Source organism: Haliaeetus albicilla, chromosome 14 (assembly GCF_947461875.1).
Source record: "Haliaeetus albicilla chromosome 14, bHalAlb1.1, whole genome shotgun sequence".
Classification (NCBI taxonomy): domain Eukaryota; kingdom Metazoa; phylum Chordata; class Aves; order Accipitriformes; family Accipitridae; genus Haliaeetus; species Haliaeetus albicilla.
Window position 1 is genome coordinate 939,935 of NC_091496.1, and position 18,002 is coordinate 957,936.

Sequence of the window (18,002 nt, forward strand, 5' to 3'; positions counted from 1 at the left end):
CCAGCTCTGTCACCGCTTCTTCCAGGAGGGGTTTGTCCTTGGCTGGGTTTGGTTCTCCAGAGACACTGGCACTCCTGGAGCCGACTCTTCAACTCTTTCTACCTGGTTATTGATTTTTGGCTTTTTGTCATCCTGTCTATCTGCTGTTGCTTTTAACACCCTTTGTAGGTGCTGGTTTGTCTCCTTCCCCTTTACTGGGTTGGAATTGTGGCCTTGCTGCCGCATGCCCTGATGGTGCCCAACCTGCAGCATTGGCTGTGGGCTTGCCCCACACTTGTCCAACAGTATTTTCACAGAAACGTGGTGCTACTGAAGAGATGGGGAGGGTCACCCTTGTTTTCATAGTCTTGTGGTTTGTCTCTTTTCTGCCCCCCCAACCTCTTTAGTCTTTTCCAGCCCTTCCTTTCCTCTGGGAATCTGCTGGAGTGGGATCCGAGGTCAGCCCAACTTGTCCTCCCCATCGCTGTGCACCTCCACTTCTCTGCTCCCCCGATCCGTTTGCTCCCATTTCTCCTTGCAGAAGCTTTGCCTCCCTGGCAGCCCTAGCAGTGGGTTTGTTCCTGTTTCTCCCAGCAAGCCTCAGCCTAATTATTTTCTCTCCCACCAACCATGTGGGAGAGGGCTCATACCACAAACACTTCTGGCGTTCACTTGGTACCCACGGGAGGAAGCCCTGGGTGCTCACAGCCTCGCGGCCTTATGACTTGCATTATTATGCCAAAGCAAACACCGGGTTTTATTGTCTGCCAGCGGTTCATCCCTTACATCCTACACAGGTGCACTGTACCGCCCTGCCCGCACACCCAACAAGTCGTTTGCTTTCCTTGCTGCGTCTTATCCGTCCCTGGGTCACTGCGTGAGCATGCACCCTTATCTTGTGCAGTGCTCAGTAGCCACTGGCTTGTCTTCCTATCACCTTGTAGCTCAACAGCCCAAACATCCTCCTTCAGGTATTATTCCTCTAAGCGATGTTTTTTTAGCTTTCCATTCCTCCCAAGGAGGGTAGACCATATATCCTGCAAACCACACCCATTATCATTCTTTTTGCTTTCCTACCTAGGCTGCTACACACCATCCATTTTTCTCTCTACCTGCCTTGTCTTCTAACAGTCTTTTCTGTTCTGCCCTGTTCCTAAGTCCTGGTTCTCGTGCCTGCATTAAGAGCCTGGGAACGTGTCCCTGTCCTCCCCCAGCGCTGCCTGCACTGGGTTGCTGGTAACAACCAACTTTTAAATGGTTCTGAGCCCTCGCCCTGCTCCTCACCTCTATTTCTGGTGGCACAGGAGTCCCAGTGGTCACCAAACAGCACGCCCAGCAGACATGCTGGAAGGAGCCACTGCCAAGTCGGTCCCCGGTCAGTCCATGCTCCCACCTCCCCTGTGTGGCAGTTCCCCCGTGGTCCCCCCCGTCACCCCACCGCAGCCCTCATGGGCTGTCACACACCTCTGCTCGCCGGTACTTGAGCCCATCTCAGCACAATCTCCATCCCCAGCCCCGGCAGCTCTCGATGGCATGCTGGCTCTTGCCCTGAGCTATCTTCCCTCGGCTGGAGGTCTCCAAATGCTCTTCACGTGTCCGTTTGTGCTAGCTGATGGTGTGACAGGGGTGAGCATGGCCCCACCAACACCCCCTGAGGGTCTGTCTTTGCACGGGTGATGGTGCTTGAGCACTCTCAGCCCCAGAAGCAGACGAGGTACGAACAAGCATTTGGGCTGATTTTTAACTTGTTGGAGGAGGCTGTGGGGCAGAATCATCCCCAGCCGTGGCTCCTTCATCCCCGTGGACATGGCCTTGGCCATGAACCTTCCCCCGAGGCAGGAAGGAGGCATGACCCACCTGGCTCACCGCCTGTTTCTGTTACTTATCTAACAGCAGCAAACCCCAGGAGCACCTCAACCATAATACCTTTATTTATAAGCACTTTCTCCCAAGCCCTGCGGAGGAATTTGGATTGCTCGCTGGCAGAAAGCGTAACACTGAAACAAGGCCAAATAAAACAGAAAAAAACCCCACCACCTTCCCTGGGATAGTTGCAGTTGATGTTCAGTTGCTGGAAGCCCTTAGGGACTGCCAAATCATCTGCGTGCCACCAGCCTCCTCCCACAGCACCTGAATGCTCATGAACCTGCAAAGCCCTGCTGCTGCCAACAGCCGAGTCGTTCGTGGTGTGGAACAGGGGCATTCTTCTTCCAGAGAGCTCCTGTCCCATCTCCCATGGTCCATCTCCCATGCAGCGACTGCTTGTGGTTTTGCTGTCTGCATGATGCAGGTGGTGGGAAGTCAGGCTGCCTCCAGCAGCGAGGGGCTACGGGTGGAATTCCCACTGGGGCAGAGCCACTGCAGCCCCCCCAACGCTGTCAGAAACCTGCCTGGTGCTGCCTGCGCCTTGCTCGAACCTTTCCAGGCACGAAGGGCCGTGTCCAGAGAGATCCTGCCCAGCTATGGACAGGCTGCGGGGAACTGCCAGGGATGTGCAAATCCTGCCGAGGTGTTGGGCAGCCCGGAGTCAGCGGGATGAGGTGACAGCCTAGGGAACGGCCCCCAGGGACTCGTCATAGAAAGCCTTGAGGCCCCGGTGATGCTGCACGGAGGGTCTCTTGCCCACTGCCTCCTGACGGAAGTTGTGCCTCAGCCACCCGTAGACCAAACTGTGCAAGAAGCCCTGGAGGGAGACGGTCAGGGCCTGCGAGAGAGAGAGGGCAGTGGCAAGCGCTGCCTTTACTTGCCCCTGGGCCACCCGGTGCTGCAGGAGTGCCGCAAACCCCATCGCCCTCTCCACGCCGGAGAGGAGCCCCCCAGGATCAGACCGTGTGAACGCACAGGCAGGGTGATGCAGGGACACAGGAGGTGGCTCTCCTCTTGGTGTGGTCAACTAAGACAAGGGAAACACCTGGGCAGAGCTGAGGAGCAAAACACCAACCACCAAACCAGGGGGAAGATCCCTGGCAGAGCCCAGCTGCCACCAGCAACCCGGGGCTTTTGCCCCGGGTGGCACCAGGTCCTGGGGTTGGCAGGGCTCCCGCAGCCCTGCTACTGTGGCACGGGGACGGCATAGCTCTCCCAGCTCCCCTCCACCCCATCACCACTCACACATCTGATGGGGACAAATGTCCCCACTCTGGAGCCCAGGAAATGGGTTTTTACTTACTGTAGCAACGTAGAGGAAAAAGACCGAGGCAGGTTTGATGCTGGTGAAGGAGAGGAGGGTGAGGAGGAAGGCTGCGGATGGAAGACAAAAGGACACTCCTTGATCTTCCTCTCTCTGATAATGCTTCATCTGGAGTTTCCCTCTCCAAGTGGCAAATGCGCTTCCCCTGTCACAGCCTATGTCCCATGGCACAGGGGTCTACGCAGGACAAGCACACATGTGTACAACAAGGTCCTTCCCAACACGCAGCCCAGGGACCTTGGGGAACTCATTGCCACAGGTTTCTGTAAGGCTGAAAGCATAAACGGGCCCCCAAAGGGATGAGATATTGCTAAAAAGCAGGTCCATCAAACACGATCCACCCTCCAGCTCAGGAAATGCCCCTGGAAAAACCTGTCATCCTAAGAGCAGGCTGGGCTAAACCAGCCGCCGGTTGGACTCGACAGCAGTGATCGGGGCTGGCTGTCCTCTCATTCTGGGTCTGCCCGGCCACGGAGTCCTACGGACACCTGGAGGCTTTGCCGTTATTCAGTCTAAGCCTCTTGTCTTGGACCTGGGTGCTGTCTCAGCCGGGGAAGAAAGGGGCTGCAGGAGGAGTTGCAGTGGCTCCCGCCTGCTGTGGGAGCTGCGGGGCATCCCCACTCTGACTTACCTGGCGCCCAGCAGAGCAGGAAAACCAGCTGGAAGTAGTGAGAGACTTTGCTGACGCTGCGGATGCTTCTGCCCGCAAAGCCGTCCTTCTCCAGGGTCAGCAAGGGCGCCGCGGCATTCCTCCGGCACCAGAGCTTCACCCTGCGGTACAGGAGCTGGACGGCGGGGATCGGCGTCAGCCGGGGCATGCTGGCTGCCGCGGCCAGACCCTGTGCTCGCCCCGCTGCACCGCGCCGTGCCGCTGGCTTACCGTGCAGCAGCTGAGCACCAGCAGCAGGTACAAGAAGAAGACAATTTTCCCCTCCAGGCCCACGTCCTTCCTACCTACGTACTGAGAGGGATTGGGAAATCAGTGGGGCCACAGGCCAGCTCTGCCCCGAGCGGCTCCTTCCACAGAGGCAGGACAGAGCCGTGCCACAAGCCCCACGGCATGGGAACAGCCACCAGTGGGGCACTGCCAGAGCTGGGGGCTGCCCCTGTGCCTCTGCTTGAGCAGGGACACTCCTGCCCCATCCCTCCGGCAGCATCTGCCCATGCGCCGCAGACCCGCTGCCTTCCCAGTGGCATTCCGAGCCCAGCCGCCCTCGGCAGCGTTGGGCAGCGGTGTCTGCTAGATGGGCAAAGGCAACGGTGGGAGGGACAGGCACCCATCAGTGCTTACCTCGTAGCAGATATCCTGGGCACGGTGGATGAGGAGCAGGCAGCTGAAAGGACAGAGGATGCTGGTGGCGGTCCCCTAACCCCCCAACCCAAAGCTTCACTACCCGGAGGTGTCTCTCATGCGCCTTGCAGGGACAGCAGCACGCCCAAGCCCATGGGGAAGGGAGAGGGGTGCCCACCCCCAGCTCCCTCCCTCGGGGTCAGGGTGGCGGGCCGGCGGCGTACCTGGAGCAGTAAAGGCTGTAGGTCTCGTGCGAGCAGTTGCCTTTCCACGGCACGACGGGCTCGATGGGTCTTGGCGCGACGTCGGTCACAGAGGTGCCACGGGCGATCAGCTGTCCCAGGAGCGTGAGTGCCGGCACCAGCCTTGCAGGGAGAGGTGGAGATGAGCACATCCATCCCGTCCTGGGCAGAGCCGGGAGGGCGGGCGCCATGCCGCAGCCCGGCTCAGGGTGGAGAGGGGCTCGGGGCTGGCGGCTGGCACGTACCAGGCCAGGACGTAGGGCAGCCCCTGCCATGCGCTCTCCAGGCACCTGCTCCTCTCCTGCAGGGAAGAAACCCCCCCATGACCCGGGGCTGCGGGTCTCGCAGCAGCTCGAGGCTCCAGCCCCGCTCCACCGGGATGCAGGGCAAGCCACTAACACCCCAGGGAATGGGGCTGCCCTCGGATCCCCTCGCTGCTCCCCGGGTCCTCACAGGGCCGGAACAGCCGCATGTGCAAAGGACGATGCCCGGCCGCACCACGGCTGGTGGCCACTGACCTGCAGAGCTGCCACATGCCAGGCTCTCCAGCCGTGGACGGTGCGGTAGGCTTCGTACGCATAGACAACAACCATCAGGAACGAGACGGCGTAGAAGGTCTGTGAGAGGAGAGGGAGAGCGGGCTCCTGCTGTGCCCACCACCCCAAAGGCACCTTCCCCCTCCCCTCCTCGTGCTCTGCACACCGACATCCCGCTGTCCCCCAGCAGAGCTGTGCCAGGAGCAGCCGCACAACAAGGGAGCCGCTCACTGAGACACGCAGCACCAAGAGCAAATGGCTTCGTGCCATCACTGCGCCCACCCTGGGGAGGGGGGCCGGCTGGCCGGTGGCTTTATCAGGGCAGGAGGGAAGTGGCAGGCAGGAGCTGCAGGTGCTGGGTAAGTTTGGGCATGAAGGGGAGAACACGTCTGCACCGGGGAGAGCCATGCCCTGCTTCGCTCCGGCGCACGTGAGCGGCTGCGTTTGGGTTTGCCATCCTGGTGCTGGCAGCAGGGCACGGCATGGGCAAAAGGGATGCTCCCTGCAGGGGGGGGAACGCAGCACTCGCCTCATGGGGGCTGGGGAGAAACACTGGTCATGTTTCCCCAGGGAATGACTCTTGGTGGCTCAGGACAGTAACAGCGGGAACAGGAGCCATTTCTCGGTAGGAGAAATAGTTCCCCAGCCCGGGACTTCCCTGGGGACACTCCAGCCCGCAGACAGGTCTCAGCTGTTCCCAGGGGTATAGGAGGAGATGCCCACCTCCCGGTGCCGCCCCATGGCGCAAGCCGACCCCCCCCCTACCGTGGCCAGCATCAGTCCATAGGGGCAGGCAGCGTACGCCGGGATGAAGAGCGGGGCTGGCAGCAGCTGGATGGTGGCGGTGCTCAGCAGCACAGCGGCGGCCAGGAAATCTGCCAGGGCGAGGAGGAAAAGGGGGCGAAGCTGGGGGACGGGACACAGCGTTAGCTCTGGCTGGCAGCGTCACGCCAGTGGCAGCAGCTTCTCCCTGGCTCGGCAGAGCTGCCACGGCCACGTCCCTCCCCAGGCCGGCCGGGAGCAGAGTTGGGACCCGCTGCTCTCCGGGGATGCTGGTGCGAGCATCCTGCATCTCCTGCCCCCCTCCAGTCCTGCTGTGCATTAAGCCCAGCAGCAGCAGTGCTGGCCCGGCTCTGCCTCAGGCTTAGCTGGGGCCAAAACCCGTCCCTGTGTCCCTGGGAGCCAGTGGCACTCACCTGGATGTGGCAGCATCGCCTCTGCCGGGAGGTGACAGCGAGGACCGATCCACTGCCCAGGAGGCTGGAAGAGACGGGGCTGGCGGTTAACAACCCGGCGGAGCAGAGCTGTTGGTGGCCCAGCACGGTGGCTTCCCAATGAACCCATCCCAGTGGGGATCCTGTGCTCAGCCTCCTCCGAGATGGGAAGGGGCTGGCACGGGTATGGGGTGTGGGGGGGGTCCCCTCCCTACAAAGGCAATGGGAGGCCAGTTCCCACACCCCAGGTTTGGGGACCGAGGAGGCTGTGCGTAAGACAAGAGGCCACGTGCAGGCAGGGCTACGGCTGCTGCCTCCCCCCCTCCCCAGCACCGAAGGGCCGGGGGGGCAGAACCCACCTCAGCAGTGAGGCCGGCAGGTAGATGCACGTCAGCACGAAGACCTGAGGGAGAGAGATGGAGAGGAGCGCGGGCTCAGGCGTCCTGCAGCGGGGCCACAGCGGGAGCCTCAGCTGCCCCACGGACATGGACCCCCAGGCACGGCCGGACTTGTTCCCACGGGCATCCCTGGCCAAAGTGGTGGTGGGTGGCTGGTGCCCCTGTGTCACCACAGAGCGGGCAGAGCAGAAGCAAAAAAGGCATCTTCCCCGAGAGGTTGTGCCGGGGGGGCTGGAACCCTTCGGTGGTGGTGGTGGGAAAAGCGGAGGAGCCAGCGGCCGGTTCCTCGCCAGCCCCGCGGTGCTGCCGCACGGGACGAGCCCCTCGGCGGTGGCTGCACGAAGGGGTTTCCTGCTGCGTCCCCCTGAGCTTGCCTCACCGCAGCACCTGGGTTTCCTTCGCTTGGGGCTGGGGAGCGACGAAGAAACCGCGTCCCGCTCCGGGCTTGCGCTGCTGAGAGCGGTTCCCAGACGGCGTGGCGTGGGGCTGCCGCGGAGGAACCGGCGAGACTGCCGGAGCCGGATGGCTCCCAGGGCCCGGTGAGTCATGCAGAGACAGCGGAGCAGGAGCAGCCGCCCCTGAGTCCTGGGCCGGGCAGCTGGGACCCCTTTGCTGGCAGCTATGGTCCCCGCAGTGCTGTCCCCCCATCTCCAGCGTGGGGGAACCCCCCCTCGGTCAGGGGCCCACGGGGGAGGCCTGAACAGGGTCTGCAGCGTTTGGCAGCATCTTTCCCAGGTCTCTGCAGAGGGTTTCCCACACGCACACGCCTTTACCTGGTTATCCGAGAGAGCCGACGGGTGTTCCTCTTCGTTCGCCATGGCCGGGCAGCTGGGAGCCGAGAGCTTTCCCAGCTCTTCTCTGCACAGCCTGGGGACGGGTCAGCAGCCGGCAGCGCTCGGAAGGCTGGCACCGGAGCAGTTGCCGGCTGGGCTCACTCCACACTCCGTCTGCAGGGACACGGCCGCAGCTCTGCCTGCACAGTGCAGCCAGAGGAACCTGCCCGGCCGGGGCAGCAGGAGCTTCCCCACAGATGCGCAGGCTGCTACGTGCAAGCCCTGCGAGCAGGGAGGGGATCAGCCCCTCGTGCTCGCGGAACCCAAGCGAATGCTTGGCAGCCTCCTTCGCACCTCCCTCTTGCATGCTGGGGAGCGAGAACGCAAGCAAGAGACGCAGTTCCCCGTCGGGGTTGCAGACGTGAGCGTGGCTGGTTCTCCATCCCCTTCGCCTCCTGGCTGCTTTGCCTGCGCACACTGCTTTGCAGCAGACGGCCAGCGACAGGCGTCCCCGCATCTACTGCTACAGGTGCAGGCAGACTTCTCCTTGCTAAGAGGGAAAACTGAGGCTCAGGAAAAGGGTCAGCGGGGCAAAAGAAGCCCGCACAAGGTGAGCCCCAGAGCCCAGTGCCCCAGCCAGCCCTGAGACCACAGACCATGCCAGCGTGCTGCGTGGGGGCTGCTCTGCCAGCACCGGGAGACCGGGCACGAGCAGGGACAGGGTTACAGGAGGGCTCGGTGCAGCTGCCTCTGCAGGATGCGGCCACGGCGCAGTCCCGCCAGTTGCTTGCAGCGGGAAGCTCTGGGAGGGAAAAGCCACACAGGCACAGCAGTCACTGCCAGGAGCGCCAGAAAAGCTGCTGGAGGGAAGAGAGGTGCCAGCCAGGATAGCCACCCCCCCCAGCAGGCTGCCACCACATTGGGGAGGGCAACTGCGGCCGTTTCCTGATGTTCACCGATGATCTAACAGCAAAGAACAGGTCAAACTCGCAAGCCAAAAAAAAAATTTAGATTTTTTACACCTGTTCAAGCAGTTTTTGCAAGACCAGAGAACGAACGAGGACACCACAGCCACGCTGTGCTGTCAGCAGCCAGGGCTGGTGGATCTGGCAGACCTCACCACCCTGGGCAAGAAGCTCTGCAATCTGGCAAAACGCAGCAGCACCAAGCCCAGCTGGTTGCGGCAGCGTGCTGAGGGAGGCTGGGGGCAAAGTGCTGCATAAGCACATGCCAGCAGCCAGCCCACGCGCTGCTCCCCACTTAAACCACAGGTCACAAAACAGCAAGCAGAGTTATGCTTCAGGTTGTTTTTTTAGTTTTATTTCAGCAGTATTGGCTGAATGAAGAGAGGAAAGAAGGAGGAATGATGGGGAACATCTGAGGGATGGAGAAGAGTAGGGAGAGGGGCTGGAGTGGAACAGAGAAAGAAATTGCACTGGGTGAGCTGCACAAGGCTGACAGCAATGAAGGGGACCTTGCTTTGGCAGCTCCTGGAGATGTTCCCCCACAGCTGCCAGCTGCTTCCTTTGTAGCCGCTCCTTTTTTCCTCCATCAGGTGAGGAAATGGTCCTTAAACCCGGCTGGTCACTGAGCAGCGGCTCCACATGGTCCCAGCTGGACCCCATTTTGTTCCCCTCCTCACCATCACTGTCAACTGCTGCAACCTGCCCTCCGGCCAGTCTCTCTCCAGCTTGGCTGGCAATTTTTCCTGCCCAGGACCAGCAGAGGAATGCAGACCTGTGGGTGTGGAAGAGGCATCTCACAGTGGTCATGGGACAGCAGAGTCAGTCCTGCTGCATCTGACAACCACCACAAAACCCACCACCACTTGGGATCTATTCTACATTACTTTGTTCTCCAGGCAGAGGCTCTTCCAGAAGCACATGAGGCAAAGGGAGAACCGGGATCCCCTCTCAGCCTGTGCAGTGAAGCCGAAGCAGGAGGAAGCATCATCACCCTCAGGCGTTGTGGGAATGGCTCCTGCTGCTGCAGGGTAAGATTTTAAGCAATCCGTGTGGTTTCAGAGGCACCACTTGATTCAATCTTTCCAAACTGGGACCAGAGTCTGGGTTCTTTTCAGCAGATCCCTTGGCCGAACCAACACTCCCATCATTGAGAAGGGTTTCAAAGTCGAGGAGCCCAAGACCAAGCACTCCCTGGAACAAACCTTCCAATTTCTATCTAGATGCCTCCATTGGAGCAGCACGTGGATCCTGCGTGGGACCAACTGCCGATGCTCTCTCCTCCTCCTCTCGTGAGGAACTGCCAACTGCTTGGCTTTGTGATTCCCTCCTAAGACCTCCAGCAGGCACAGGTTCTGCCTGGGGCTTATTTTCCCTGAGGATTTTTTGAGGAGAAATTGGCACCAAGGGTTGCATTAGCTGGAGCACTGCCCTTGCCTTCAGCAAGGTGGGATTTGTGGAGTGGACTCCAGTGAGCTCGGCCACTGACAGGACAAGGACCGCTGGCACAGCACCGAGATGGGAAAGGATTCCGTCCTGCTCAGCTGCTAAAGCTCTCCATCCATCCCGGGCACTTGAATTGCAGAGGCACTCGCAGGCTCTGGCTTCCCTGTGCCGAGATGTGTGCTGGCTGGGGAGCCCCGCTCAGCTCCTGCGGCCTCTCAGAGCCCACTTCCTCTGCGAGAAAACAGCATGTGCCGTGCTGGCCTCATCACGTGTGCCGGGGAACACTCGGGTAAAAAACCAGCAGCAGCCGCAAAGTTGCAGCTGTGCAAAGACTGTGCACTCAAGAGCGAGCAGCGCATACCCAGTGCTGAGCAGCGGGGCTCGTCAGACTGGAGCGGTAATGGCTCATCAACCCGGCGTGAGCTGCCAAAGGCACCAGCGCTGCCCAGAGACACAGCAGCTCCCTCCCGAAGAGCTGCCCAGGTTGCGCGGTGCACCAAGGCCTCCCCGGGCAGCATGGCATTGAGAGCTGCTAAATCAACCGATTTGTTAACTCGGCTCCCGGACTCATGAGAGACCTGGGCATTGTTAAAACAAGACTTGACACCCGTGTTTACAAACACTTTCCCTGTACTCTGGGACTGGGAAGTTGTGCTTTAGTAGCCAAGCTGTAATTAAAAACAAAGCAGGTGCATGAAAACAAAACTCAAGTGAGATTTTGCCTACGCAGATGAGAAAGCTCTAGAAGCTTCAGTAAAAGCACAGCTGGGAGTAGCCAGTTCCCAGGGCTGCAGGCAACCACCCAACATCTCTGGAAGCAAAACGTCCCTCCCTGGTTTTAAGAGAGTAGTGACCATTTAAATATTAGCACAAGCACTTCCTGATGGGCGCTTTTCCAGGGGATCCAGCCAGGACAGCTCTTCCGACCTCACAGAGATGCTCCTTCCCATTTTGGATAACTTAATGCCAACAGGCAGCATTGGGGACACAACAGCTGGCACGCTTATTTTTTTTCTCCTGACCTTATATACCCTTCACTACAGAAAGCACCGGCACTCTGCCCTGGACCTCAGGAGCAGTTCCACTGCAGCAGACAACGTTCTGGACAGAAAAACCCACCCTGCTGACCCCACAGAACCTCTCTCACCTGCGAAGGCTGAAGCTCCAGTGCGAGCCGCCCTAAGATACAGCATTTTCCCCCTGAGTCATGCAGACCAGCCAGGACCCAGGCTCAGCTGTGGTTGCTGAGCCCTCTCATGTCACTGGCTGCTTTCTTTGTGTGTTGCTTTTCAGAGCCAGGTGCCATCCCAGGGAAGCAGGCCTTGGCAGCACCCCGGGTGGCTACAGCAGGAGGGATGCTGCACCCTCTGGTCGCTGTCCCTGGGGACTGGGCAACCAGTGGGTGCCCTCTAGTGGCTCCAGCACCCAGGGGATCGGCTGGGGAGATCCCCAGAGACCCAGCGTCTCCCTCCAGACAGGTGGCTGCTTCCCTTGTCTCAACCATCAACCCAGCAGGGGAGAGACGGAAGGCAAAGGGAAGGCAATAGGGTAAAGCCAGCCGCTGCCCTAGCCCTTCAACCGGTGAAAACATGGGCTCTGGGGGTGAAACAGCGCGTTCCACTTCTCCAGCCTGTCGGCTCTCAAGCACAGAGCAAAAACAACAACAGGAAAGTCAGGTTCCTGCCACGGCAGAGGGGAGAGGAGTTTCCTTGTGCCAGCGCTGGCCTCGCACCGAGCCTGCCAGCTGCCCTCCTTGGCCCGGGGAGCAAGAGCAGGCAGCTCCCCCAGCACACTCACAGCTGTACGCCGCAGCTCTCCCGAGGCCCCAACCCTTCTCACGCAGTCCACTAATATTCAAAACACACACTCTGGTTTTATCTCGCAACCGTTCATAAAATGCCTAATACAGCCATCTTCCCAGCAAGCCAGGGCTTTCAGCTCCGTCCTTCTGGGTCTAAGCAGTCAGGAGCCGGCAGATCCAGAGCACAACTGCAAAATGCAGGAATGCCAGCGGGGAGCTTACAGCAGTCTACCAAAGCCAGAGGTGTTTCAAAATGTTTTGGCTTCTTTCCTGCCATGCTCACCAATTTGCAAGGAAGTTACACAAGAACTTCAAGGTCTATGCAGCAACTGGCCAGGCCTTCATCCTCACAGTGTTTACCACAAGGTGAGGGCACACACTGCCCCCAGAGCTGTTATCTTCTGCCCCTCACTGCTGCTTGCTTCTTTTATCGCAGCAGGAGCAACGCCTTACTGCCAAAAACAACATTGCAGAACATCAAAACTTCAAACTCCCAAATGCTCAGAAAATGACTGCTGAAGGGTCAGTGTGCCTATTTCAGCCTTTCCTCTGTTTGCTTTCTGCAACACCCTGGTTCCCATCCCAAACAGGGTCAGAAAGCTCAGATACCTGCTCTAAAAGAACTGCTACATAGCACCTGCTAGTTTGACACTGGTGGGGAACCACTGCTTGCACCACTGCAGTTACAAGGGTTCAAACTTAAAATACTTAGGATATCTTTTCTCCTTCCTGGGAAACACCGATAACTGCAGAATCCCTGGTCAGTAATGAGAGCACACCATAACATGCTGCACCATCTGATGGTCCCCAGTGCTATGGGGAGTTGCTATATCCACTGGTATAAATTTGGCTCCAGGTAAAAAAACCTTTAAGAAATTGCTCAAGATTTTCTGCATTTGGATGATGCTGGTAGTTAAGACTCATCCTTCTCACAGGCTTTCAGCTCTTTTGTCTTATGTTATTTTAGCACCGTGTTAAGTGCTTCCTCCCGCCCCCTTTAAATCTTTTGAGTCACAAGCCTGTCTGGTGTTTGAAGATACAAGCAAGTTCCACTGTAATAGGGCTCCTCACCCTATGCCTGACAGGTAGGTATTTTTTAAAATTGTCTTTAAAAAAGCATCAGTATCTTCCTTTTTTTTAAATCAAGTTCCAACTCAGAGCAAATTCTCACATCAGAGAGCAAGAGAGCACTGTATTCCTACTGGAATAGTTGGCACAATTCTGCTTTAAATTAGTGCTAAGAGCACTAGTTTAAGCCCAATTCTTTGCTGAAAGCTCCCTGCTCCATCAGATGGTTGGAAAGAGGTTACACCACAAGTGAAGTGGTCTTAGTTAATAATCAGAAAAGTGTTACTATGCAAAAGCAGTTAGGAATAAAAGCTACCATCTCATCTCTTCCCAGAAAGCCACCAGCTGCTGTAAGCTGACTGTTTTGTAATAGTTTGCTTTTCTTCTGGGCTGAAATGCAGAATAGTCAATATGGCAGTTAGAGTCTGCTGGCGACCAAGAGAATCTGGCAGCGTCAAAAATCTATAGACAATGTTCTTGAGGTATTCCAGGTTGGCTCCCTCTCTGCTCTTATCTCTGAAGTTCTTCTCAATTTCACTTTGAAGTGTGGATATCTCCTCCCGGTGCTTCTCCTCCTCAACCAAGATTTTTTCCTGGAGCTGGTGAACTTGCACTTCCAGCTTGTGCTTCTGCTTCCTCAGCGCTACAATTTCCACTTCTTTGCGAGCCAGCTGCTCTGCATACAAGAAGAAGGTAGGCTCACTGGTGGTGGAGAGATGAAGAGCCTGGGGGAGAATCTCTGAGGAATTGTTACCTGGTGAGTCATTGCTAGTAATGTCAGTCCCTGACACTAGGTAGTTTTTGGATCCTTGAAGCCCGTAAGGCAACGTGACAGCTCTCAGCTGCTCCAGCTCTTGGTCCTTTTCTGCCAGCACCGCCAGGGCTCGGTCCCGCTGTTTGTGCATCTCCTCCTCCAGCTTCAGCGCCCGTTCCCTGTAGTCCAGCTGGCATCGCTCTAATTCCTGCCTGTGAATTTGCTGCAGCTGGGACAACTCTTGCTTCTTGGCTTCCATGTCTTGCTGGTGCTGCTTCTCCATTTCATCAGAGGACAGCTGAAGCACCACATATTTCTCTTTCAGGTCAGCCAGCTGCTCTTGAGCTTCTTCCAGTTCTTTAGCCAGATTGCCGTCTTTGGCCGACTTGTTCTTGAGAACCACTTGTGCCCTCATCTTGTACCTTTCAAACTCTTCCTTCAGCTGCTTCAGCTCCTGCTGATAGTACAAAGCAGTGGCCTTCTCACCATCCCCAGCCTCAGTGCCCTTTGGCAGCTCCAGCTCACACAGCTTCTCGATGTCCAGAGCGGGTTGACTCTTCTTAGCTGCTGCCTGCAAGAGCTTTTTCAGCTTCTCCATTTTATCCTTTAGAACATTAACATCAAGATTGGCTTCTTCTATGTGAATATCAACAGGCGACCGGCTGGAGGCAGCGATGGCCAGGGTTTTGTTCTCCAGGTCCAACTGTACAATGCGGTCCTTTAGCTTCTGAATGATCACTTGGTCTTTCTGCTTGGCTTTTTCATAAGTCCCAAGTAGTTCTGACACTTCGGAGACTTGGCCCTCCAAGTCAGCCACTCGCTGCTCCTCCATCTGGGCGTGCTGGCGGAGCTGCTCCTCTGCCTGTGCAGTCTGAAAGCAGAGAGACACAGCAGGGTTACATTAGCTCAACTCTCTGGGCAGGAGGTCTGTGGTTTACATGGGGGCTTAATTCTGCTCTGCTGAACTCCAAACAAGTGCGGGGCCATCCTTTCGCCTAGAATCCCATACAAACCATGACACTGACTTGCCTTTTTGGATATTTGTTTATTTGGGGATAACCTAAAAGCATTTCTGCTTTTGTTCCCTGCTCTGCAGAGTTCCTGTCACCAGCATTATCTGTGTTGCTGTAGGTGTGCGGGGGTGGGAAGCAGCAAACCCACGTCAAAATCTGCTACAGGATTTTTTTAAAATGTGCATGTGCTCTAAAGCTTTCACACATCTAACTGCAATTTACCTAAATCCTATATTTTGTTGCACCAATATTAATATAATTCAGTGGTTTCTGAGTAGCTACAACAAACCCCTGGTGTTCACAGTTTTTACAGCTATTGAGATCCAACTGACTCGACAGTCACCACTGTGAACTAAGACACAGCCGGAGTCAGGTCACCTTCACCTCTGTCAGAGAGAAGCTGTTAGAGGTCACTTCAAAAAAAAAAAAAAAAAAAAGGCAAACTGCATTAAACCAGCCCGATGCTTCAGATTAGAAAGAAAACTTGTTCCAGAGTGCAAGCAGATGAGGAAGATCCCATTCCAGAGTGTTTCCAGATGCAAATTTGGTTACTGGTGCCAAACCCCCAATGCCAACCCCTGAGCACGTTGCCCTACAACCTGCAGAGTTACACAGGTTCCTCTTTTCCGCCACATCCCTCTTTCTAGCTCTTCCCCCTGCATGCACACGGGCTAGAGCCTTCCTCCTGTATTTTCCTTTCTTCTTTCCCTAGAGCACTCCGAGTTTCACTGAAGAAGGTTAGTTTTTATGAGCTCCTGTAATGGTACCTTGTATTGTGCTTAGATACAAGACAAGACACACTCATTGCCATAGTGGGGCAGCAGAAAGGTCTCTCCTCCCAAGCTCGGCCACCGTCACACCAGAGGGTAACGTGTTCAGAACCAAATGACACTGTGGAGGAGTCACTGTGTAATCACCTCAAAGGTTGCTCCCAAATCCAAAGGTCACCACCCCCTGATTAATGACTTATACGCTGTATCATAAACAGCTTTTATTCTCCTCTGGGACTATCATCCCATCAATCAAAGCCATGATACTTTCATCTATTTCAAACCTCTTGGACTCTGCAGGACTGGGAAGGAGAATTTGTGCTCCTCCAGCCTCAAACCCTGCCCCAATTGCTGCCGATACATCCCACAGAGTGAGCTGCTCCAGGGCCCATACAAGGCATTACCTTCTTCATCTCTTGTAACAGCTGCACTTGGAAGTGGTTCTTAAGGCTGGCCATCTCCTCCTGCAGATCCTGTATCCGGGGGTCTGGCTTGTTGTTCTCCTCCTGAACAGCTTGCAGCTCTCTCTTCAAGTCTTCTACCTCCTGGCTCAGCTGCTTGATCTGCTGCTCATACCCCTCGGCACGGTCAGCCATACACACCCTCCCGGCCAACACCTCCCTGGTCTCCTCCAGCTTCAGCTCTGCATCCTGGCGCAGAGTCCTCTCGCTCTGCAGCAGCTTCTGTAGCTCTCGCAGCATAACAGCATGGTCGCTCTGTTCCTGGGCTCGGTCGTGCTGCTGCGTGATCAGACGGGCTTTGGTCTCGGCTAGCTGTTCCTGGACAGACTTCAGCTCTGTCTCCAACTTCTTGGTCTCGTCCTCTGCTTTCTTAATGGCATCATCCAGGTCCTGCTTCATCTTCTTCTTGTCTGCTTGGTATGAGGCTTCCATGCGGGACTTCTCCTGCGTGACTGTTGACAGAGCACTGGTCAAAGTGGCCAGCTGGGTCTTCAGCTGGAGCACTCTTTTATCAGCCTCACCAGCAGCAGATGACACATCCCCACTGCTCGTGCTGATGCCACTCTCTGAACCGCTCGTCTCTTCTGATTTAAGAGAGGAAGCGGCGGCCGTGGGCTTATCATCCTCAGGCCCTGGCTCACCCTTGGTACTGGCCAGACTGGCAGCAGTGTCTGCACTGGTAGCTGTCCCCACGCTATCTTCGCTGTGAACTGAGCTCCTGTCATCAGCAGAATCGGCAAAGGAAGAACTGGAGCTAGCCACAGACGCAGGCTGAGCACTGCTGAAGCCAACATCTGCCTCATGAGACACGGACAACACTTTCAAGCTGGCTTCCAACGCCTCCTTCTCTTTGAGTAGGCTCTTGTAGGCTCTGACGACATCCTTCAGCCGAACCTGGTACTGAAGAAGCTGCTTTTTCTGTGATTCGATAGTCTCCAGAAGATCTTTTTTACTCGGGCCACCTCCAAAGTTCATGCCAAACTTCTCCATGATTTGTGCAACCTGAAAGGAGAAAAACAGCACAAAGGCTAAACGAGCAGCAGAGACACATTTGCAATAGGCAGGAGCAGGCGGCTAAGCGGGACCACCACCCTGAACTCCCCCAGGACACCACGCAGTTAACAACTCTGCAATGCATCTGTCACCGTGCACCGAACCCTGCGCAGGTCCTGCTCTGAGGGGAAACTCCTGCTATGACTCGGATGCCTCAAGTGCCTCAGCCAGAACCAGAGAGAACTCTTTAACACCTCGTACAGCGATACACGCCGCTGCAGCCGCTCCCCCTCAGGTCAGTCAGGGGGGCTTACGCCTCTAAATGGCTCCATTTTTCCTTTTCAAGAGAAACAGCCCCTTTGCCTGTCCCTTGGCAGCACAGCTGCCGGCCGTGAAGGTAATCCAACCGCTGCCAGCTCTGGGTGGGGGGCCCCAGCTCTCGGGGGTCCCCACGGCAGAAGGCCATGGGGGGGGGGAATGTGGGGGGGGCTCTTCCACTGCAGAGGACCTGCCACGGCGGGGTGTGCTGTCAGCACCAGGTGGCCGGAGAAGAAACGGGAGGGGAGTACGGCCGGGTGGGACGGTGACACGCGGGCGAGGGGGGAGGCAAGCTTTGGGGGAAGGGACCGGGGGCAGCCGCTGAGGGGGGCTGCGATGGCGCGGCAGAGGGGCCGCGGGGCTGGAGCAGAGGGGACGTGGAGGGCAGGAGAGACTGCAGAGCCGGGGGGGGGGGTGTCCCGGGTGTCCGGGGGGGTCCCGGGTGTCCGTGGGGGGTCCCGTCTCCAGGGCAACCCCCGCGCCGCCGCAGGCCTCACCTCCGCTCCGGCACCCTCTGCGCACGCCACTTCCGCCCGACACCTCCTACCGCCGGCGCGCACTGCGCATGCGCCTCCGGCAGGCAGCGCTGCGGGGAGGTGGGGAGAAGCAACGGGGCGTGGCTATAAACGATGCGGGCGGGGCTAGACGGCCAAGGGAGAGCCGGAGGGGGCGGGGCCATGCGGGGGCCCCAGCGAGGTGCAGCGTCCAGGGAGGGAGGAGGGGGCGGTACAGAGCGGTGGAGGGGCGTGGTTTGTCCGTGAGGGGCGTGGCGTGGCGATGCAGGGAGTGGGGG

General features: G+C 57.5%; 2 protein-coding genes across 5 annotated transcripts; both read right to left on the reverse strand.

Annotated features, from left to right (window-relative positions):
- Nucleotides 1-1,887: 1,887 nt before the first annotated feature.
- Nucleotides 1,888-8,049, reverse strand: LOC138689026 (transmembrane protein 116-like). 4 transcript variants are annotated; one of them, XM_069802304.1, is made up of 12 exons: nt 7,624-8,049; nt 6,812-6,855; nt 6,435-6,498; nt 6,004-6,113; nt 5,221-5,319; nt 4,948-5,003; nt 4,685-4,825; nt 4,461-4,503; nt 4,050-4,130; nt 3,801-3,954; nt 3,149-3,219; nt 1,888-2,683 (listed from the first exon to the last, which is right to left on the reverse strand). In XM_069802304.1, exons 3-12 carry the CDS (start codon nt 6,448-6,450, stop codon nt 2,528-2,530), a joined length of 927 nt encoding a protein of 308 aa, XP_069658405.1. In that variant the 5' UTR covers nt 6,451-6,498; nt 6,812-6,855; nt 7,624-8,049; the 3' UTR covers nt 1,888-2,527. The 4 variants fall into 4 exon arrangements, with proteins under 4 accessions (XP_069658405.1, XP_069658403.1, XP_069658402.1 ...); XM_069802302.1 differs by having other exon boundaries at nt 6,004-6,144; XM_069802301.1 differs by lacking the exon at nt 7,624-8,049 and having other exon boundaries at nt 6,004-6,144; nt 6,812-7,599.
- An 878-nt stretch (nt 8,050-8,927) lies between these two features.
- On the reverse strand, nt 8,928-17,771 carry GCC1 (GRIP and coiled-coil domain containing 1). Its single transcript, XM_069801441.1, has 3 exons — nt 17,707-17,771; nt 15,842-16,900; nt 8,928-14,525 (listed from the first exon to the last, which is right to left on the reverse strand). Exons 2-3 carry the CDS (start codon nt 16,886-16,888, stop codon nt 13,221-13,223), a joined length of 2,352 nt encoding a protein of 783 aa, XP_069657542.1. The 5' UTR covers nt 16,889-16,900; nt 17,707-17,771; the 3' UTR covers nt 8,928-13,220.
- Nucleotides 17,772-18,002: the final 231 nt, after the last annotated feature.